The 23,713-nt window shown below is 37.0% G+C and overlaps 1 protein-coding gene across 1 annotated transcript in view; it reads right to left on the minus strand.

Moving 5' to 3' along the window:
• The window catches only part of SKAP2 (src kinase associated phosphoprotein 2), a 181,520-nt gene that overhangs the window by 13,687 nt on the left and 144,120 nt on the right, over window positions 1–23,713 (minus strand). The window contains exons 10-11 of the mRNA XM_010855390.1: window positions 18,768–18,845; window positions 13,058–13,170 (exon numbers count right to left, since the gene is read on the minus strand). Of these exons, the coding sequence (XP_010853692.1) occupies window positions 13,058–13,170; window positions 18,768–18,845 (191 nt within the window). The remainder of the gene's footprint in view (window positions 1–13,057; window positions 13,171–18,767; window positions 18,846–23,713) is intronic.

Raw genomic sequence — 23,713 nt, forward strand, 5'->3', positions numbered from 1 at the left:
AGTTCTGGTTTCTGAAACAGTAGACTCAAGATTTTAAGTTCAAAAGTTTCCTAATAGTATGAACTTAGTTGACAAAATTCTCTAAACAATGAAAATAGTTTGAAGCCCAGAACTCAATGATGATGACTATAATCTGTGCAGAATATATTTATCAGAAGAAAATACCAGCTTACTGAAAGCTATGATTAGCAACCATTATAGCAACCATTATATCCTAATAGGTACCTAATAAAGCTGCCCTTTTCAATTTTTAAGGCAATGAATACAATTAGAGCCTAACACTTAAAAAAACAAATGTATTTCACCTTGCAGAGGCCAAAGGCCCACAGTGTAAGATTTCAAAATGAATACTTAACAGAGTAAGTATAAGTGTGAAAGCTCTTGTCCAATGCCCATCTAAGGTTTTTCCAACTGATTATTGGAAAGTGTAAAGGAACTAGGCCCCCAAAGGGTAGAAACAGGAACAGAATACATTTAGTGAGACGGTATAGTATGACTCAGTCCTGCCTTCAGAGAATAGCCTGCAATCTGGATTTCAATGTTTAGATTCAAGTTATAAACCAGAAAATTCATATTACTTTATAATATTCTGCTTTGAAATTATAACCTGTACTCTCAATTAAGTATGTATTATTGTTCTCAAAAAGCTCACTCACATTCAAATTTAAGAAACTGATTTCCAACAAATCACTTCAACAAAGGACTTCACACATGAGAGAATTTTACATGACAGTAACTGAGAAGATTCATTAAATAGAGCATAGTAGTAAACATCAGAGGAGTTTATTCAGCTGTAAACACATGCCTTAAAAGTCACATTCTAGGAAAAATATAAGTTTTAGGCTAAAATAATCCTAAATGCTTCACTAAATTAATTTAAAATAATTGAAAAGCCTATGAAATACACAGCTTGTAGAAGTACTCTAAAATATCACAGGTTTAAATCAGAAAAGAGTAAAAATAAAAAACCAGAATGTTTATTACTCTACATTTGTAAAGAATTCCATACAGCACTCCTGTGTGGAATTAAGAGGTAAGATAAAATATAGTGAGGTAAAAATCTAGTAGGCAAATTTATGGATTTACACTGCAGCCATTAGAGGATGTCGGTGAGACTGCAAACACAGAAGCTTTTACTTTTATCATTACTATCCTCTGTATGAGCCTCCTGAGCAACATGAATCCCAATTAAACCATTTGCAGCCTATAAATTGGAATGAAGATGCTTCTTAGAGTTGGTATCCTAAACTTCAGCCTGCAGATTCAATAGCACACACGATTTCCTTGGGAGGAAGAAAATATGCCTTCCTCTGCCTTCCCTGTTCGCTGCCCCCAAACAAATGTGATTATGAATGATATATTACTTACAGTGGAAAATAACACAATACATACAATGTTGTCTCGCTGTCCACATACTAACTGAAGTCTGGTTTAAAAGTCACAGGTGGGTCATGAAAAAAAAGAAAGAAAAACAGCCCTCAAACCTCATCTTGTTAATAAACAAAAAATAAAGAGACAGAAATCATACCAGGCTGCCATCTAAATCTCTGAAAGGTTAGGGAGCATCATGTCATCTTGATGGCACACGAACGAGATCTCAGGTACAAGAAGGTCTGCCATCTGGTATCCTTCACCCTCTGTGGCTCTTAACATCAACTGAAATGCTAACATAGGCAAGTGACTGTACTTCAGGAGGACTGATAAAATAATGAAGAGTCCTTTAATCTACAGGAAACCATTCTAGTCAATTTATAAGAAATATTGCATCCCTTTGTAGGACGTGTAATTATTTTCTATTAATCATGTGCTATAAAGCTACATTATGCGGTTATTCTGTTATCACTAGAAAGAGGCCTGCAGTCAGCTTCTGACAATGTTAGGTAATTACTAACACAAAGCTTCTTTCTCCTCCCACGGTAATGCTATCAAGATCCAGAGGTGTAGTGATGCTTAGTGTATAAAAATAGTACTCAAAAGAAATTCAATATCTGTAAAATGGATGGCTTCAAGGCAAAAATGTAATGTGGCAGTCACAGAAGCAAAAGCACCAAACTTGCCCAATAATTCGAGAAAATAATGAGAAAGCAACACTGAACAGTTGTGATCCAATGCCTCCGTTTTCAATTTTTGCATCATTAAAAGTTTTTATTTTGTAGTTAAAATTTTATGCCTCAAATAATCATTATTAAGCAGTAAATTAAGGTGATTATGTAAAAAAGTAGGAAAAAAAGAACTAGTTTTGATAAAAAAAAATAGAGACTTTATCCAACACAATAGCAAAGGTATGTCTGTGTTTAATTATTAACTACATCTTCTCTCTCTGCTGGTGTTTTATTTTACACTTAAATAAGAACCCCCCTCGCCCCAATAAGACCCCAGCATTTCCTTAAATCCCTTTCAGCACCATGATTCTCATTTCTCAAGCATGCTAATCCACTTTCTACAAACCATATGGTAAAAGAATTCTGCCTTAACAGAAACTTGGAACATTAATAAGATTTTGTGATGTACCACCCCTTTCAGAAAGGAGTTACCAATCTGTCTGAAAGCAACAGGTGTTAGGTTAAAAGACTATATTCCTTTCTCCAAACATGTATCTGTGCTTTTAAGCACAGATATATGTTTGGAAAAAGCACAGTCTTATGCAGAAATAAAGGTAATTTTATTCACAAAATATAAACTAAACTGAGTTTCAGAACGAGTGGACTTTACCATTGTTTTCCAACTATTCACTGTGACTTTCGATTTTTCAAATTATTTGTGAACACTGTGGTATCATGAAAACTAGATAACTATTTAAAATATGGAAATTTTTTTTTCAAGGCTACCTCTGCAATCTCTTCCTTTTTACTGTTTCCAATTAGCAACTTTGTAAGAATCATTTCTTGTACATCCATCATTTCAAAAGTTCTCTTAAAATGCACAATAGGCACTTGACAACCTTGACATTTTACTATTATTATCTACACATTAATTGCTTGACTCTAAGTCTCCTAACCTGGTTCCTTAAGTGAGGAAATGGACACTAACAATCTCTAAGCTCCTCCATTATGTTTGAAAATCACCATTTATGAACCTGCTTTAACACCCTAAGTCTCTTAGCAACTTACGGAAACCAACCTCATTACTTTATAATTTACTATGCAGCTGTAAGCCTGAGTTACTCTACTTCAAGGAATTCCTATTTTTTTCTCCAGGCACTGAAAATCCATTTTTAAAGCAAGAGAGATAGAAGACAAGCAAGAAAGGTGATAGTAAGGACTTAATTCCTGTGATCAATTTTAGTTTATGTTCCAGAGTCAAGACACATTTAATTCAAATTTCTACCCAGTCAACATTTACAATACGATAAAGTAAAAACTGATATGCAGACTGATGATTTATAGATATTGTTAGGCAAAGTAAGAGCAAATCACGCTCAGCAGCAATCACTGAGTGGTACTCAGTGTATACACCAACCAATACATGACTCTGTTAACTGTTCTAGATCAGACCTTCATCACCTTACCCTGGATTACTGTGTCATCAACTCTGCTTCTCTATTCTTCCTAGAAATTGCTTTTGTCAGCTTACTTGGCTGCTCAAGAATGTATACTAACCACTGCCTCACCCAATGCATTAACTACAAACCCCTCAGCTTGCTTTCTTCCTACCCTGTGGGATGAAAGGGTGTGGACGTGGATGTAGCCACATCCTCCTCTCATCGCTCTGGTCCTGAAGCCCAACCTTCCATGCTGTACTCAGTCCCGCTCCCTTCCCAGGCAATGTCTCCCCTCCCTCATCTAAAACCTATCTAGTGACTAAAGCCTGACTCAGGTTATCCAGATTTCATCAATTTTTCTTTGAATTATCTAATCCATACTTATGTCCCCCATTTCAAGCTGAGTATTTATTCCTCACTGGAGTTTATGTACTTTAGCTTTGTCCCTCCAACTAAAACGTACAAACTCACTGAGATCATGGCAATGTTTTACACTTAGTCTGTGTGCCCCACACTCCAGGACGTGTAAATGATGTTCAATAAATATTTACTGCGTGATGAAACATGCTTTCTCTTCATTTTGGATGACACACCAGTTGACTGTCCTACATGTTTTCTTAAGATGTGTCATTTCCAATAGGAATATCGTATTGTTCCCCCAAGTACATGGGACATACTTGAAGAATTTTAGTGATGATGAAATTGAAAGATGCTTGCTCCTTGGAAGGAAAGTTATGACCAACCTAGATAGCATATGCAAAAGCAGAGATATTACTTTGCCAACAAAGGTCCGTCTAGTCAAGGCTATGGTTTTTCCAATGGTTATGTGTGGATGTGAGAGTTGGACTGTAAAGAAAGCTGAGCACCAAAGAATTGATACTTTTGAACTGTGGTGTTGAGAGAAGACTCTTGAGAGTCCCTTGGACTGCAAGGAGATCCAACCAGTCCATCCTAAAGGAGACCAGTGCTGGGTGTTCATTGGAAGGACTGATGCTGAGGTTGAGACTCCAGTACTTTGGCCACTTCATGCAAAGAGTTGACTCATTGGAAAAGACCCTGATGCTGGGAGGGATTGGGGGCAGGAGGAGAAGGGGATGACAGAGGATGAGATGGCTGGATGGCATCACTGCCTTGATGCACCATTTGGGTGAACTCCAGGAGTTGGTGATGGACAGGGAGGCCTGGCGTGCTGGTAATCATGGGATCGCAAACAGTCAGACATGACTGAGCGACTGAACTGAACTAAACTGAAACAAATACTTGTTCTGAAGTATGTTTAGCTTCACAGTATGAAGTTTGTTGTTTCTACTTACAGTTGGCTGTTGCCTATCACATTTTCCAATGTGCTGTATAGGATATCTTGTTTAAAGAGCCTAAACTTCACTTGCAGAAAGAAAGATACCTATTCCCCTGCAGAACTGGGACCACATAATTCTATTTCTTTGAAGAAATAGCTTCAGTTGAATTTACTGTAAGTACTGATGAGTTTCAGACAGAAGCCTAAAAGGCAGAAACAGTGTGGCATATCTGAGGGAAAGTCTGCTGTTTTTTCTTTTTCTTGTGATTATTTTTTCAGAAGATCCAGAGTCTCCAGCTTGTTACTAACCAGGTATGTGACCTTAGGCAATCTCCAAGTTCTTTAAGGGAAGATTTTTTTCACATATATATCACTTTTGAGACTCCACAGTAACTCAGTTAGATACTTAACATTAATTAATGTCTATTTATTATACACTTGGACCCTCACAGAATTTTTTTTTTGGTCGCTAAGTCATGTCTGACTCTTTTGCAACCCCATGAACTGTAGCTCCCCAGGCTCCTCTGTCCATGGGATTTCCCAGGCAACAATACTGAAATGGGTTGCTGTTTCCTTCTCCAAGGGATCTTACCGACCTAGGGATCGAACTCACATCTCCTACACTGGCACACGGATTCTTTATCACTGAGTCACCTGGGAAGCCCTTCACAGAGGTACCCTATGGAATCTCTTGTTATATTTACTATAAATTTTTTTGGTTGAGGGTAATATCTGACAATGTCATTCTTATTACATAAAGTTGTTGTGGTCAGATAATCAGTGAAGATTCTAGAAATTCATCTGATTTTTTTTTTTTTAAGTAGCCAGTGCTGGGAAAAACCAAGTGTCCTCCTTTACGATTAACATTAGCTCCTTGTCTCTCCCCTTTCCAGTCTGACTGCCAAGAAGCTCAGGAAGTTCAAGTGCAGAAACTCCATTGTCTTTTAAGATCTCCACAGAGGCAGTCTTTTTTCCATTCGTCTTTTATTTATTTTCCTCCAATTATGTGGAGCCTCAAGATCTATAAAGTTAGCACTAAGGTTCCCCTATCTCTATGATTCTAAATTCTTTCAAGAAGTTCAGGATTATTTCCTATTTTTAACTATATTTTCATATATTAAACATCTATCTGTCATGATGTTAGATATTAGGATTCAAAAATACTTAAGACACAGTATCAACCTCAAGGAATTGAGAGAGGGAAATAAATAATCCCAGTCATGGCCCACTTACTTAGGTGGAGCAAAATGGAAAGAGAAAAGCCTTCAGAGTCAGATCTGCATTGATTCCAGCAGAAGGTACTCCCTAGCTGGTATCCTCGGGTGATCTACATAATAAGCTTACTGAGCATTAGTTTTCTCATCTGCAAAATTATAATACTTTACCCTTCACAGGGTTATTATCATAGGAATCAGAGAAGTGAAAACATATTGAGTGCCTAGAACAGGGTACTGGAGGTATGCAACAAGTATTTTTTTATCCCCTCCCTCTGCCTTCCCACTAACTGGTAGAGCAAAATACCAGGACAACAAAAACCAGCATTTTGGAGCACGCTCTAAGCAACCTAGGTTTCCCTGGTGGCTCAGACGGTAAAGAATCCACCTGCAAAGCAGGAGACCTGGGTTCTATCCCTGGTTTGGGAAGATCCCCTTGGAGGAGGGCATGGCAACCCACTGTAGTATTCTTGCCTGGAGATCCCTCATGGACAGAGGAGCCTGGTGGGCTATAGTCGATGGGGTTACAAAGAGTCGGACACGACTGAGCACAGCACACATAAGGCAACCTGATTACTATGGGCTGTTCCAAAGGGAATCTGACCTTTAAAGGGGTAAGCTGGGAGACATCTCAAAGAGTAAGAGTGTGCCATATAGACACTGAGTGGGCTCTTGATTTTTTTGTGTGCAGAGAGCAGAAGTGTATAACAAATCATGGATTTTTCCATTTAAGTTTTTTTATTTTTTAATTAACAACATGGTACTTTGCTTTACTGTTGTTCTGTTTTGTTCCTGAAAAGCCTTTGCTTACTCCATGCAGAATTAAACCACGACAGCCCCTCCACTGCCATCTCTGGGTACCCTGCCTCTCTGACATGGCCCTCTGGTTTCTCCTTTACCCCTCAAACCACTACTGGGGCCTGATGGCCTGCCTCCTGTAGGCACCTTTCCCTTTCATCTGTCAACATTTTCCTGGAATGAAGGATAAGAGAACATCAGGAAATACTAGAGCATGGTTTTTGCAAGTGGGTAACAAGAGGAGCCACATGAGTGGAATGAGAACATCTTCTGATGTAGTGTGTTTCCATACACTGCTGATCATCACTAGGGAGAGCTGGGTCTGCCCATGAGACAGCATGGTACCCCAGTCCACAAGATGCCCAGATGGACAGCACAGACACGAAATGCCATCAGATCCAAACAACCAGCAACACGTACAAATAGTTCTCCTCCTTCCCCAAAGACTGTAAGACAAGATAACATTTGGGGGGCTAGCTCAATATCACCACGTATATCCTATATTGAGATGTCCTAGTTACTCTTTGACAGATAATGTTTGGGGAACTAGCTCAATATCACCACGGATATCCTATACTGAGATGTCCTAGTTACTCTTCTGCAGGAGTTTGCTATTTATGGCATACCGGGTCAGACAGTCACAAAAGAAAAAAGTAAGAATGCCGAAGAGTAACTGCATTTCCCTCTGCCAGTAGAACTCAGCAAGACTTTCATTTTACTTATTTTTCTGGTACGTCTAAAGCCAAAATAGCCCTAGTAACAGAATCTTTACATTTTCACAATGCAAAGCAAATGATCAGTGACAGTTACAATTCACTAATCACTGGAAAAAGTCATAGGAAGGCAATGCCTGAAACTCTAAAAAATGCCCTTTTACTGTATACTAGTGAACACTGACAACCTACATTTCCTGTTTTTGACTTAATAAAAAATGTCTCAAAAAGCCCAAGTCACATGTGTCGTAAACAAGATGAAATATTCCAGGATTCTTAACTCTCTTTATTTTTCTGTTAACAGCAGACAAAGCAGCATGCCTCTTTCATAGCTCTTCTGTCACTAAGTCTCCAAAAGTAATTTATTGCCTTAAAAGTAAGAATAGGAATGTGGTTAGCAATTTACTGGTGAGTGTACAGATTGAAAGATAAACTAATAGCAATGTAAATCCAGAACAGCAAGTAGACTAACATAATCCAAGAGGTATGCAGGGCTATGGAATATGCCTACAGCTATGTAACCTGGATCCTGCTATCAAAATTATAAAACTTTATATATAAATACAATTTTAGGATAAAACTATTAGTTATGATATTATATTTATTTAAGGTGATAACAAAATTGAAATGCAAACCAGTAGAAGGATTTAGCACAATTTTAAACAAACTGATTCATAAAAATAATAAAAAATAAAAAGATTTTCAACCTCTAATATCATTTTCCCCATCTAATAAATCTGAAACTAGGCTTTGTGTTTCAGAATAACTTCACTAACAAGGCAGTTGTCACTGTTGTTCAGTCGCTAAGTCGTGTCCTACTCTTTGCGACCCCACGGACTATAGCACACCAGGCTCCTTGTCCTCCACTATCTCCCAGAGTTTGCCCAAGTTCATGTCCATTGAGTTGGTCATGCTACCTAACCATCTCATAAAAATTACATATTTCACTTTCATTCATCCCTATAAATATCTTTCACTTTAGGGAGGAGGGAAAAAGATTTCAAAATCTCCACTGAACTACCAAAGTATATAAAATGTTTTAACACATTAAAAAACCAGCAGTGATGTTATATGAAAAGAACTGTAAGCAATAAGTTACAGTCTTGTATTTTTAGGCAAGCAGTATTTGAATTTATTATTAGTGAGGTTAAAAGGTTAAAACCAAGAAAATGCCAGGCACTTTGAAGGAGGGCTGGCTCAGCCAGGGGTCACGTGACAGCTACTAATTGGAAAATGTTAAAAAGGGAAGGGGGAAGGGCAGAGTATCTGCCTTCTCTTCCTTCTTTATTGTAACATTTGATTTTCACCAGAAGAAAAAAAGAAAGAAAGCTAAGATTTGTATAAGTCTCAAAAGAGGCTTGAAATAAATAAATTACCCACAGCCAACACCCCATCGAGGCTTCCTTGCAGTAACAGGAAAAAAAAAAAAACCCGAAAAGGCTGAATTTTAAAATCAAACTATATTAGAGAATTTTAATAAAGCAAGCCTGATTGTCAAACTAGCTAAATTGTTTTGTCATTACATTTACAAAATTAAAATACTCTTTATTATAGTACATGCCATTTTATTTCTTGATTTGCCTAAATATTTATATTGAAAAGAATGAATCTTTTCTTAAACTATCTTGTGTGCCTTTTTTAAAAGACTGTTTTCAGAACTGACAATTTTCCAGAAGGTAAGTCAAATCAATGATAATTATATACTGCAAACTATAGATCAGTTAATTATAGAAAGCAACTTGTATTTCTTTGAAATCTTTTAAATGATATTTTTTATTAGACAAGTCATGGAACTAATTTTTTTAACTAAGTACACATTTTTTATGTCTCTATAAATATTGTTAGACTCCTTAAAATGCATTCTTCCTTAAGTATACAATTTTTACATTTAATTCAGAATGATGAAAAGAATTTTCATGATTAATGCTTATACTTTACTGACATGAGATAGGAAAGTAATAACCCATAGCTAGATTTAAAGTGGGATTTATGACATCATTTTGCTTGTGCACATTAGCTGCAATTACCTGCACCACTCATTCTGAGCCACTAGATGGTGTAAAAAAGAAATTTAAATAGTAAAATTTCATTTCATCACCAAGAAATCTAAATACAACTCTGAGAAAGATTAAACAAATTTCTAGGTATATAATAATGCTAGTGATTTGTATTATCTACTGTACTTTAAAAAAAAATCTATTAATACATAGCATCAGCTCCACCTTGATCTAGAAACAAGTCCTTTTGAGCAATGTTTTCTCTCTCCTAAGGACCTTGAGATCTGAATTTATAATGATACTCAGCACACAGACTGCTGTCATCATTCACGTATTAAACAAATTTATGATATTAAATTATGGTCTACGTTTGCCAGAATTTTGATAAAAACTAGAAGACAAAGCAAATATAAAATTAGAGAATCAGCAGAGGTTCCTATCTGAACTCACCCCAAGCCAAATGGGGAAGTAAAAGTCTTCACAAATATATCCTGAACCTCAAAGCAACCTGACAACAAATAGCTAAGATGCTCATTAAAAGCCCTGAATGTGTTCAAATTCCACTGAGAGAAAGCTCAGTGTCCTTTCTTTCACCCTCACTAAGACCAACCTGGTTGATTCTACTAGGTCCACAGCTGGGTAAATATGGGTATTTACTCATCCAGCCAATGGTGACAATGTGCTAGCTAAAAGTCTTGTCTCTTCTTTCAAAAAGCAAAATGAGTTCCAGAAAAAAATGCCCACCTCCAGAAGGCATCTCAGGAAATGCTGACAGTGGAACTTTAAACCATGTGAAAGGTTGATAAAGGAAGTATTTTTGGTCAGCCCAAATAACAGCATTTAGAAATTTTAGATGGGAGACTATTCTCCCTATGCATGACTTTGAGCAAACTCCAGGAGACAGTGAAGGACAGGGAAGCCTGGAGCGCTGCAGTCCATGGGGTCACAAAGAATCGGACACAACTGAGCAACTGAACAACAACAACAATATTCTTATGAGCCAGACTTTAACCATTTAACTTAACTTTACGACGTGCATGTGTGTGTGTGCTAAGTCGCTTCAGTTGTGTCCAACTCTGTGCGACCCTATGGACTGTAGCCCACCAGGCTCCTCCGTCCACAGGATTCTCCAGGCAAGAATACTGGAGTGGGTTGCTGTGTCCTCCTCCAGGGGAGTCTTCCCAACCCAGGGATGGAAACTGCGTCTCTTATGTCTCCTGCATTGGCAGGCAGGCTCGTCACCACTAGCACTACCTGAAATTACCATCTCCACAGAACGGGTTTGGGAGAAAAGGAATTACTTCCCCCAGAATCCTACATATATGATACACACCCATAACTGTACTTTCAATTTTACCTTCACAGAAAATGATTTTCTGAGGCAATGGCAGAAATAAGACAAGCCTACCGGGGCGCTTGCTTCACAGCCTGTCCCAGAGGCTGGTACTCTGAGGCTTTCAGCAACAAAGACAACTTGGTTCATAAGAAAGCTTCAGGAACAAACCCAGATGGGCTTTGTAAGTTTCATATTTTACCACACACATATAATGGCTGCATGCCATTTATCCCTATAGTCTGAAATTCTGACTGGAAGCTAATCAACCTTTTAATTTTATATGCAATTTTACACACAATTGAATTTTATGCAGCTAAACTGGTGAAAGAAACTGTGAGCTAAGTAAATTTGAGGAATGATTCCAAGAAAGTTTCTTGTCAAGAACTGAAACTAATCAGTTTGCTTTCTATATTAAGTAACTGACTCAAAAAGCTGTGATTTTTTAACACAGGACTATTGAATGCTCTGTAGTAGGCTTAGTCCAACGGTTGTGACATGGCTGTTTATAGCTTCTAAGAACTGAAAGTATCCTTCTAAAAAAACAAAAAACTTACATTAGTGAGCAAAGGACTGTGAGAAATAAGGAACAGGTCTTACTTGAGCACCTGAATTAACAATGATCACAGCGGACTATACTTACTTACTATTTTCATCCAGTAATCTATAAGTGTTTATATCTCATTTCTTTTGAATTCCTGCCTAGAATGGGCCCTTGCATATTTTAGGTACTTTATGATGGTTACAAATTAAATACAAGTAAGGAAAGAAGGCGAGTGGGGGAGAAGGGAGGGGAAAAGGTAGGAAGATTGATAAAAGCACTATAAAAAAAACAAGAGCAGAAAGCCCTGGTCTGGGAGTCAAGATGCCTGGTTAAAGGACTGGCTCTGGCACTTTCTTGACACAAGTTCACTTATCTGTGAAACCGAGGATAGACAGACGAGCCCAAAGGTCTCTCACTCAAATGTTCTATGATTCTCTGTGTATGATTTTACACACCAGTCAACCAGTGTTTAAATTCAATAAGTGATCTTATTTCCAAATTCTCTTCTGTATTTAATAAGTCATACTACCTTGCCGAAAGGTTAAAAATATTTCTCTAATAGGGACTGATGTTGAAGCTGAAACTCTAATACTTTGGCCACCTCATGCGAAGAGCTGACTCATTTGAAAAGACCCTGGTGCTGGGAAAGATTGAGGGCAGGAGGAGAAGGGGACAAAAGAGGATGAGATGGTTGGATGGCATCACTGACTCAATGGACATGAGTTTGAGTAAGCTCCTGGAGTTGGTGATGGACAGGGAGGCATGGCGTGCTGCGGTTCATGGGGTCGCAAAGAGTCAGACACGACTGAGAGACTGAACTGAACTGAATCAACAAAGAACACTAAACTTCTAAACTTAAAATTTATGTAATGTTTCTCTACCTATATTTAAATAGTTTTTATATATTGTTTGTTTCTAAAGTGGCCTCATGAAGCAGACTGAGGAGAGAGATTTTTAATCCTCATATTATAGCAGGCAAAGTTAAAACATGAAAACTAAAGGAACTCACACATGTCTTGAGAAGTGTAATCAAGTAAGAACCTCGACTTTTAGATAGATCTAAGGACAGAAAGATTTTGAATAATCTAGTATCTTAAGAGGCAGAAACAATGATTTTTTTTAATACAGGAGGATGAGTTCATAGCAATACACTTTGCTATTATGTTTACAAATACAATTATGCTAAACTTAAAAAAATTACCTACACCTGTCTGAATAGAAGAGTATTGCTTTTAAATTGTCGGAACACCCAATGTATTTACATAAAGATGAAAAACTTGTTCTATAAACAGTGTTTCCAGTAGTGAATGGCAGACAAAATCAGAATAAGCACACAGAAGAATAAAAAGGAAGAGGAAAGGAAGACATAATAAATAACCTAATACCTTACAATGTTAACTTTCACATAAGTATATTGTTTCTGGAGAAGGCAGTATGTGGATGGGAGCCAAAAGCTGAAGTGATAGGTAAACACACTGTTAAGTTGAATCCTGTTATCTGATTGTGTTTAAAATTTGATTATATTTCATTTGACAAAATAATTAATTATGGTGAACTCCCAATTGTTAACACGGATCTAGAAGAATTCCAGTTGGCATTTTTCCCCAGTGTCCTCGATCCAAATGGATAAAATTCACCCTTTCCACCCTTTACAGTTGTCATACTGGTGTATCTGCTTACCTTGCTAAGAATGTAAATCACATCACCACGTTTAAATGACAATTCATCAGAAAGAGCTCCTGTGCAGTCCCACAAACCCTGGTAAAAATTAGCATAATCGGTGCTTTTATCTCCTGGGAAGAAGAAAGAGAAAACAAGAGTTAATTTTCCTGTAATGGGCCCTCATTTTTAAATGAACCAATAGTAGTTAAAGGGCCAAAACGGTCTTAAAAAAAAAATCTGTCCTCATTAAAAGAACACTTCATTACATCCACACAAGAATTCTACTTCTTGCTCTCATCTAAGGACCCTTTTCAAAAAGATCTATTTTGAATGTCTCTTTTTTCCTCTCTCCCTCTCTTGTTCTTACCTAAAACTTGCAACTGCAGTAAGTTTCTTCAAACAAAGTTACTTCCCACTTATTTTCTATAACAAACCTAAGCCCACCTGCAACATGTTTTGAAGGTAAGTCAGCCTCCCTGCATAATAAGCAATATGCATGAGATATGATAAACAGGCTGTGAAATAAGCACTGGACAGAACTGGTACTGAAACTGCAGAAATAAGCACTGGGCATAAGAATAATAATAATAAAGGAGATAAGATATAAACATAAACAAACAAGATAACACACAAAAAATTTTTTTTAAGTTTTTTAAAATGCAAAGCTAGTTAAAGGAAGAGAATAAACTGAAAGTAATCTAACAGATAATTCCTGCTCTTATCTTTGAGGACTTTTGTATCCAAAGCCTCTCAAAGTTGTTTCCAAACTATTTTAGCAACTTTGAAATTGCCAGTGCTGAAGGTGCATTTTTCAAGATTTCTGTCAGCCCTAGTTTAGGACATTAGACTCTGAATAAACATGCAACATACACTGGAGTTATCAGCTCATCCTTCTCACAGCATAAGCACAATGGATGTGATGTGCTCAAACTGCCATACAGACCATTAACTGATTGATTATTTAGCGCTCTCCATTCTGTAATACCACAATAAACTGGGTAATAAATGCTTTGTCACTTATACAATGTGGGTTGCCTGAAACAGCACAGAGTTAAATACACTGGCTGCTTTTGTTACACTGAGAACTGTTTCCTGTTTTTAATTTCATGATAATTGAGTTTTGATGAGTTAATGCAAAAAGAATGCAAGTAATATCAATAAGATGTCCGTGTATTCACTAACCAGGCAGAACATACACGTGCTGACAACTTCCATCACTGGAATGTCATCTTTGAATTCTGAGGGGATAACTATAGAGATGCATGGTGGATCGGGGTTGTCATCTTAGTTTTGTTATATGACTCTCAAGTATCAGGCTGCTTGGCAATTCCAACACAGTTGGTCATATTAGTATGTCATGAAGACATTCATCTTATTACACATAGTTTGTGATTTACACAAAGTCTTAGGTTTATTAGAAATTTAAAAAATTCTTTTTAGTATCTGAAACTTTTTTTTAAGCCCAAAAGAAAATCTGAATAATACAGAGTCTATTTAGGAAGTAATACACTACTTTTCCATTATATTTATATTATAAATAAGGACCAGAATATACAACCAGAAAAAATTCTATTATTAAATTTTTCCCCTTATTTTCTAAGGATTAAAAAAAGGGGAAAAGCAAAGGTGGGAGAGAAGGAAGGAGGGAGACAGAGAGACAGACACCTTATTGACTTCGCTCTTGCATGTGGGCACTCATCACTGAAGCCAGCAGGGGCGTACACATGCCTGGGAATCCAACCAAGAACTAAGAACGCTCTGTGGCCACCCTTATTACATTTTTCCCCTCAAAGCATGTATTAAGGAAATTCTGTGAATGGACACTAGAGGGCACTCTGGCTGGACAGATCACTTTAAACATTGTCAAAATTTTTTTAGAAAAAAATTACTTAATAATAAAGTGACTGATTTCCTTTAAAAACCACTTATTTAGACAAATAGGGATTTAGAAGTTGAAACATTCTAGTCAGATTAAATCAACTGCTAACTGGGTCAAATGTTGCGCCCTGTGCAGTCCGTCAGTGTCAGTTTAGAAGTCAAGGAATTAGAGCAAAGAGAGGATGACATCATCTCACAGGGGAGGCCCTCCCCTACAGCCACTGGCCAGGAGGTAAAAGGATCTAAATAGCTGGTTACCCCTATGGAGGCTCCTGTGTGTTCCCCATGCTGCTCAGCCTTAGGCTCAACCCCAAAAGGTTGAAGAAAGGAAACTTGGGCTAAAAACAAGAGAAGTTCTGGCTTAGCTGGAGCATCCCAGTGGGTTCTTCAGCTGTTCAGCCTGCTGCCTGCTCTTTTCCTTTTTCAGATTCTCTCAGAACAGTTTTTCATTCAGGAGATTTTCAAAAGGTAGGGTGGTGGGGAGAAGGAGAAAAAAAAAGTATATGGTGATTTCTAACACATAATCCTGATCACTTTGGGGTCTTTCTTCCCCTCGATGCACTTGGTGAAACCCTCATTAACACTAATGGGAGTTACAGGAGCGCAGGAGGGGAAGAGAGACCCCCACCATGCGCAAGATGCATTGCTCCCGAGATGTGCATCATGGGCATTTCATTAAATCTCACTGCTGTAAAGAGGCAACAGAGCCAGCGATCTGGCAATCCTGGGAACAAGAGGCATTTTCTACTTTGCTTTCTGCCATCTTGATGATGATGTTATCCAAAGACCAACCTCATTTCTATGTCCCATATGTGAGCTCTGTTAAAGAATAATAAGTTGTTTATGTCACGTGGCTACATGTACACACAATTGACTATTCTTTCTATTTCAGCATGCAATATTAGTTATGATGTAGAAGAATCACAACTGGGGAGAAAACCTGGCAGTGTATGTTAATTAGCCTTAGTCTCTTTAAGAAAGCAATGTCAAAATTCTTAGTATAAATTCTAGACATAAAAATTAAGAACTATCTTGTTCCTTAGAGAGTAGCAAGCTCCTCCGGTTTACTTTTCTAATTTTTTTTTCTGTACTAGATTTTTATTCATTTCCTTGTCAGTGCATTTTTTTCTTTTTATAATTTATTTATTTTTAATTGGAGGATAACTGCTTTACAACATCGTGTTGGTTTCTGCCTACTATTCTAAATTTTAAGTGTGGCTAAACATAAACAAAAAACCGCACATCGATATCCTTGGAAGCACTGTGGGTTCACAAAGGTTAACACCACTTATACACTGAAAAAATAACCCATGTGAGATGTGTTTTTACAAACAACAACAAAAAATGGAATGGAGTACAATGTCATAAGCCATCAATAAGCTTACTTTCTGAATACAACTTAAATCTGTTTAGTTGTTTTTACTGCATATATTACTTTTTATATTCTAAATTAGTTTTCCTATTCTATCCACGTCATGACCGACATCTTCAAAATTACCAAAAATAATCATCTCCTTATGTTTCTTGTCCTGAGAGGCATATATGGTTAAAAGAAGAAGGTAAAGAAAGAAAATAACATTCTAAACTAGCCAGCTTGTGAAAGATTTAAACAATGTACTTGCACCTGTAAGTTAAACTAGCAAAAACAGAACAGTGGGCAATAAAAACAGAACTGTTACGAAAGTATAAGCTAAATGTTGAAGATATTTAGTTTTGCAAAAATGAAAAGATTTTAAAAACATGATGACAATAGATGAAACACACAATGATAGATAATGAAGAATGTCTTCTTGAGTAGTGTTAAAGGTTTAAAAACTATTTTAGAGAAATAAGCATATTATACAAAGTTCAAAAAAATCACACGGAATCTTTTTTTCATATATATAAAAATATATGCAAGCTCTATAAGCTTAAGCATGAAAAGAACTTGTAAGAAATATAAGATTAATTCTGTTTTTGCATACATATTTCACATTAGTCTGAAAAAAAATTTTTTTTTTTTTTTACTAAAATCAGTCAATGTGAAAAATATATAACATTCTTGAGTAAGGTTAGAAGTTCACATCATGTGATGCTCAGCAAGATAGTAATACCCTTGTCAACTCACTGCCCTGCACAGCAAACAAACTTCTAGTGTTACATCTTTGACAGCCTGGGGAGAGCAAAGGTCACTGCTATGCAAAAGCATTAAAACTGTTGCTTGAAAAGAATTTCGTGTCACTAAAGATAAGAATTATTGCAGTGCTTTATGGCTATTGCATGAAAAGCTAGATCTCCTTATTGCATTCCTTTGAGGAAAAACTGATTTGTTTTTCCTTCCCTCAAAGGCAAAAATTTGGGAGAGAGTTACTTTAAAAGGATTTTTGAAAAATGCAATTGCTTTAAACCAAAACACTATATTTATGGGAAGAATATCTGTATGTGTCACACCTACACTGAAATTTAAAAAAGAAAATGACATGCTTTTAGCAGAAGCTTCATGATAACAAAACATATGTACTTCCACTGCCATTGAATGTCGTCCTCAAGGTTTTGCTCAGACATGGTGTTTATAGCTGCATTTTGCAGGAACAGAGGACTCACATCTAATGACTTCGTCCTCACTTCCTTTCTGAAAAAAGCACACCCAAACCTCTTGCACCAACCTGTTCCTGCTTTCCTGTCCAGGTCCGGAAGTCAGGCCTCTGTTTCCTTTCCACATGTCACAGTAGGAAGGACTCTGGAAAGCTACTTCCTGAACACACACTTCTTGTCCACCCTGCCCCTGACAGCTTGAAAGAGTGATGTATGGCCATATCAGCAAGGGGAGGCGACCCCCATCTATAGCTCTTTGCAGGACATGGGATGATATGGCAGACCTTGCCCCAGCTGACATGTGGCTATGAAGAGGTGTAAAGTCCTGATAAGAAGGCAGTCCTTCTCTTCTTTCCGTGTAAAATAATTGCTGATTTATCAAAACTAACCCCATGCCTGCACTACAGATACGGTTTATCTCCTGCTATTTGGAAATAACAACCAGCAAGAAAACTTGCTTGCATCATGTGATTCTGTACAGAGCATATATAGCTATTTTTCCAGTCTCAGTCATAATTAGCACTTGGGGCCATGTGCCAAGTGGAAATGGATAAGTGGAATATCCTTCCTAGCCTTCTAGGCCACCAGTGTCCTTTTCCCATTTTTAAGCTGCTGTCACTGGACTCTGGCATTTCTTACCCAATTCATTTGCTTTCTGTGTTAATCATATGCAATGAAGATATGCATGGCCAACATTTAAACAGGCTGCAGATCAATTAGCGGTCTTAAGTTTATCTGATTTTTATCAAAGAAGACAGAGCTGTGGGTCGATTGTCAGAGCCTGTGTCAAGTTGACCTTTTCAGAGATGTCTACATTGCTAGTCCCCTGGGCTACTTGTTGTCCCCTGTTAGTCTCTGAATGGCAGAAGTCTGTTCTGCTCAAGCACAAAGTATACACAGATGTCTATATTACATTCGTATAGGTTTGACAGCAACTGCATGTTGTATCTATAAACTGTCCTTTAGCAGTGACACTTCCTCAATGATGATAAGCTAATTTATGCAACTAAATCTCCTTTGTGCAGAAATGAAAGCTAATTGAGTCATTACAAAGTAATTCAGGAAGGAATACCTTGTATAAATTGGCTTACTTTATAAATCCTTCTCAAGTGGTTTTCATGCATCCTAAATGGGTCTAAGCAGCTTATCAGCCATAAGAGATCCAGACCCAAGGACCCAACCGCAGGGAGCTGAGGACACATCTTTAGAGTAGGGAGAAAGTGATGAAAAGGAAAGTGAACAAGACCAAAATAAGCTTTTCCCACCAGCTCATTACCTGTGGTGTGGTGAACACTGTCCTGACTCATCTTCCTTTGTCCCTCCATTTTCACCAGAGCTCCGTCCTCCTCCTCTTCTGTAAATAAACAACAAATGGAACACTGAAGTCCAGTACGAACAATGCAGTACTCACCCCATCTTAAGAGCAAAACTAAAAGTTTATAACACATAAATATTCCTTTTCAAAGAAGGAAACCACTCAACATCCACATTCCTCTTTCAATAATCTAAAGCTGAATAAATGAACCTATAGCTATATCCAAATAGCAACCTGACCAGTTGACTTGATAAAATTTAAGGTATGTACTAACGTTTCACATATTTTGTTTTAAATGCTCTCAGAAAATCATCTGGAACAATCTTAAATCCAGAAAAGCCCTAAAAATCCAGTAAAATGATACCCAGCATTATATGGATTGACCACATTATACTGTGGCATGAATACCACACAGAATTAAAATCACTGTCCCTAAAACATCAACAGAACAGAGAAAATGTGTGATATAAAATAGTTAACCTATAAGTCATTCATGGAGTATCAGATACTTCAGATACTTACAGAGACATACTAGAATGATCCTCATCCTTCAAGGTAATTCCCCCCAAATTAGACTCGGGACCTACTATGTGTCATACACTATAACAGATGTTAGGATTTTATAGATAAACCATTTTAAATCCTCATTTTACAGAGAAATAAATTGAGGCTCAAAAAGGTAAAGAAACTTTCAATGTTTGTTATTCAAATTTAGATTTGTGATTCCAAAGTCCATATTCTTTATCCTGATATGTTCAAATATATCCTTATATTATCTCTACACTCCCCCACCACACTCCTTCTTCAAGTTATAGGAGGAAGAAAATGATATAAATGAGAAGAGTTTTAAACAAAGTCAGTAGGCTATTTAATTCTTTAACTCACAAAGGAATATTTATCACATGACCACTTCCTTCACTGAAAGATTTATATGAAATTTAGAAATATTTAAGGCAGGACATAGGAACAAAATGGCATGTCAAGGAAAAAAACTGGGTTCAAAAAGAATCACAATTTCAAGAAAAATCAAAACTTTAAAGAAAAATATGCAAAAAATACAAATATAGTCATTATCACTATTAAATAATTCAGCTAATAAATCTTCATTGAGCATTAAATACTAGTAAGAGAGAGGGTCTACCAGACAGAGGGAGAGGCATGAACAAAAGAACAAGGCACAGGCATATTCATTTTGGATAAAGAATGTGGTTCTTGTAGAGGCAGAGTAGGATAGGAGACAATGGTAGTCGTTTGGGAAAACTGCTGTAAACTCGTGAACATTCAGCTACGGACTTCAGATGTTTCCATGTTTGGTGAGGAATAAGAGCCCTTGCCACACCACCCCACCCCACCCTCAAATTTCTGAAGTGAGAAAGGGCAGGACTGAAATTGCTTGAGCAATGTCCATCTGATCTCCTTGTCCCAGATAACATAGAGAAGGGGCATGGAGAGAGACCAGTCCCAGTCTGGCTAAAGGGGAAGTTGGGGAAGTTAGTCCTGAATTGAGAAGGCAATGGCACCCTACTCCAGTACTCTTGCCTGGAAAATCCCATGGATGGAGGAGCCAGGTAGGCTGCAGTCCATGGGATCGCTAAGAGTCAGACACAACTGAGCGACTTCACTTTCACTTTTCACTTTCACTTTTCACTGTCATGTATTGGAGAAGGAAATGGCAACCCACTCCAGTGTGCTTGCCTGGAGAATCCCAGGGACGGGGCAGCCTGGTGGGCTGCCGTCTCTGGGGTCGCACAGAGTCGGACACGACTAAAGCGACTTAGCAGCAGCAGCAGCAGTCCTGAACTGGAGGGGCAGAGAATATGGAGCGGAGATGATTACAAGAGGGGAAGGAACTAGAATAGACAAACTCTGCCTGCCTGGATGTGGAGGGCTAAGGGAAAAGAACAAGCAACCACGGATGACTCATGTTTGAGTTTAGTTAACTGAGAAATGGAAACATCATTACTAAAAAGAGTATAGCCAAGATAAACTGTTGTGCCCCTGGCCTGGCGGGGAGGGGGGAAACCACAAGGAGTTGTGTTTCTGACACTAGAGATTTAACATAGGGGCGGGGCAGCCCAAGGGAGACTGGAAAGTTTGGTAAAGAGATCAAAAATGCATATGTGAATTGAGACATCTCATGCAAATTTTAAAGTGGTGATAAATAAAAACCAGCATTTAAATCAAGCTTGAGAGTTACTACTATACAATTATAACTGTTTCAAATCTTTGTAACTCAATTCCAACTAAAGAATGAAAGGTCCAATACGGAACAGCTAGAAATCATTGGCACCTTATACGTATTAATTTAAACCTAATATTGTCAATTTAATATAGTTCAGTCAAACAGTAATGAGTATACAGAAGACCTAATAAAAACTCTAATATTAAATCCTGTCTCTTTTTAACAATTGCCTCACTTATGCTAAACCTTAAGAACTAGCTAACATAAATGGATTATAGGGTGTTTTAATATAAAATTTTTAATTTAAATAAATTAATTTAAATTTTAATATAAAATTTAATATAACATTTAAAGGTTTTAGGGTCATTTACAGTTATTTAGTCCAAGCATCTCATTTTACAAATCATTCATGTTTTTAAGGTGAAGGAGAAGGCTTCCTGTACTTTTCACACTTTCTTTTTCTCCAGTACTCACTCTCTTCCAATTTGGTCACAAATTCAATAGTAAGAAGTAAACTGAAAAACAGTTAAGGGTGCTTATCCTAAAGTCAAAAGCTATAACCACATCAATATAGAAAGCACTATTCCTGGCTCTTAAGAAGACACTATGGGATTTAGACTCACCACCCAAAGTTAGGGTCAAGATATTATAAAAACGAATTACAATAATTAAATGGGAAAAACTCTGCTCTTGGCGAAGCTGTCAATGAATTTAGAATTTACTACTAAGAACTGTTCTTATTTTATTAAAATGTGTCTATAATGTGTACAATGTATTCTTAAGTTATCAAAATGATATTCAAAATATTTACTTAACTATCAATATTTTCTGTGAAGTATCCAAATTGATATCCATGTGAGATGTTTAATAAGAAGTATTTTAGAGGATAGGATGTGCATTAAAAACATTTCCTTTCTCCTTTTCAAACCTAGTGCCGATATCTTCAGGGCAGAGCCTTCTGTGTTTCATATGTCAATTTTTTTTAACAATAGTCAAGCAACTCATTTTATCTTGGGCTAACAGTACAGTTTCCATGTAAAAGACAACAAAATCAAAGTTGGGGTGTGTGTGTTCTTTTCTAACCTTACAAAAAAACAACTCAGACTAAATCTTGAATAGAATCTGGTACAAGGAAGATGTTCAATAAATATCAAGTAAAAAAATGGATTCCAAAATCATGAAAATAAATCTTACTACTATAATAATTTACTAACAGAGCAAAACTCTCCACATAATCCAAAAAATATATACAGACAAGTGACCAAATTCAAGGTTATAATCAACTTTACAATATATTAGATATATACATGTTTTATCTAGGTTTATTATTAAACCTATTTTATTTGGGGGTTGAGGCACAATGTCATTATACAATACTAATTAATATCTCAAATAGTCAATGTTTGTGGGTTAATATATTCCATTCAACATTTTAATAACAGTAAACAAAAACAGCTCAGCTATGCACTAAAATCCATCAAACCACACAGATGGTTATAAGGTTTTCATTAAGTGGTTTCCATAGCAATCATATTGCAAATCTGGAAGCTTCTTGCAAATAAGCAGCTTGTATTTACATGCCTCTCAGCTGCCGCACAAAACTCTTCAGCATGTGAAGTTATGATTCCAACCACACATCGTTAGAAGAATCATTGGGAGATTTTTTTTTATCAGACAGGATGAAAATAATAATAAAGTAAACTAATTGCAGAAGATAACTCAAGCATAGTTATACATTTACTAAACTAACCAATGAGTCTTAAAAATATTCTGATATTGCTTCTCAGCCTTTTCGCTAAGATCAAGTGTAAAAATGTTCTGATAGTCATTGAAAGGTTTTAACATTAAACCCCGTCAAAAATATGAGACCTCCAGGAACAACCAGACCCTAGTGAATCTAAAAGCTTGAACTCTACTCTTTTTTTTTTTGATAGATATTTAATCTTTTTTCTGAGTTGAGCAAAAAAAGAATAGTAGAAAACTGAGTCTTCCCAAATCTCTGTTTTAAGATGACTACCATTTAAAAAGGAAATGCTTACTGTGGGAAAAGTCAAGACCCTTTTTTTTCCCTGCTAGATTAATCAATTTAATTTACAAATTGATCTATTTCCATAACAGATGGATTATTACCCTAATAAGGATCAAAGATCTGTCTAGCTATGCAGTTTTTACAAAATGGGCTATTTCTGGCTTGCTAATGTTCTCTTTTAAGGTTAAATAACCAAAAAAGAAAAGTGATAAGCCAATGACATGTTTATCTGACATTGCTTGAAAAAGGCTAAAGACAATTTGTCAGCACCAAAACAGGGTGTGTGATGTTCACAGCAGGGTTAAAGATTGATACTATCACATCTTCCAGGAAGAAGAAGGTAAGTTGACTTATCCTCTGAATTAGTCACTCAGCCCTGTCTGACTTTGCGATCCCATGGACTGTATAGCCCGCAAGCTCCTCTGTCCATGGGAGTTCCCAGGCAAGAATACTGGAGTGGGTTGCCATTCCCTTCTCCAGGGAATGTTCCCGACCCAGGGATCGAACCCAGGTCTCCTGCATTGCAGGCAGATTCTTTACTGTCTGAGCTACCAGGGAACACTATATACATTTATATCCATTAGGTAACTAAATCCTCCTAACAATTCTATGAGGCAATAATAGGAACTTTCATCCTCTTTATGTATGCAAAAGCAACATGTACAGAGCTTAATTAACTTGTCCAGGTTCACACAA

Source organism: Bison bison, unplaced genomic scaffold (assembly GCF_000754665.1).
Source record: "Bison bison bison isolate TAMUID 2011002044 unplaced genomic scaffold, Bison_UMD1.0 scf7180017864364, whole genome shotgun sequence".
Classification (NCBI taxonomy): domain Eukaryota; kingdom Metazoa; phylum Chordata; class Mammalia; order Artiodactyla; family Bovidae; genus Bison; species Bison bison.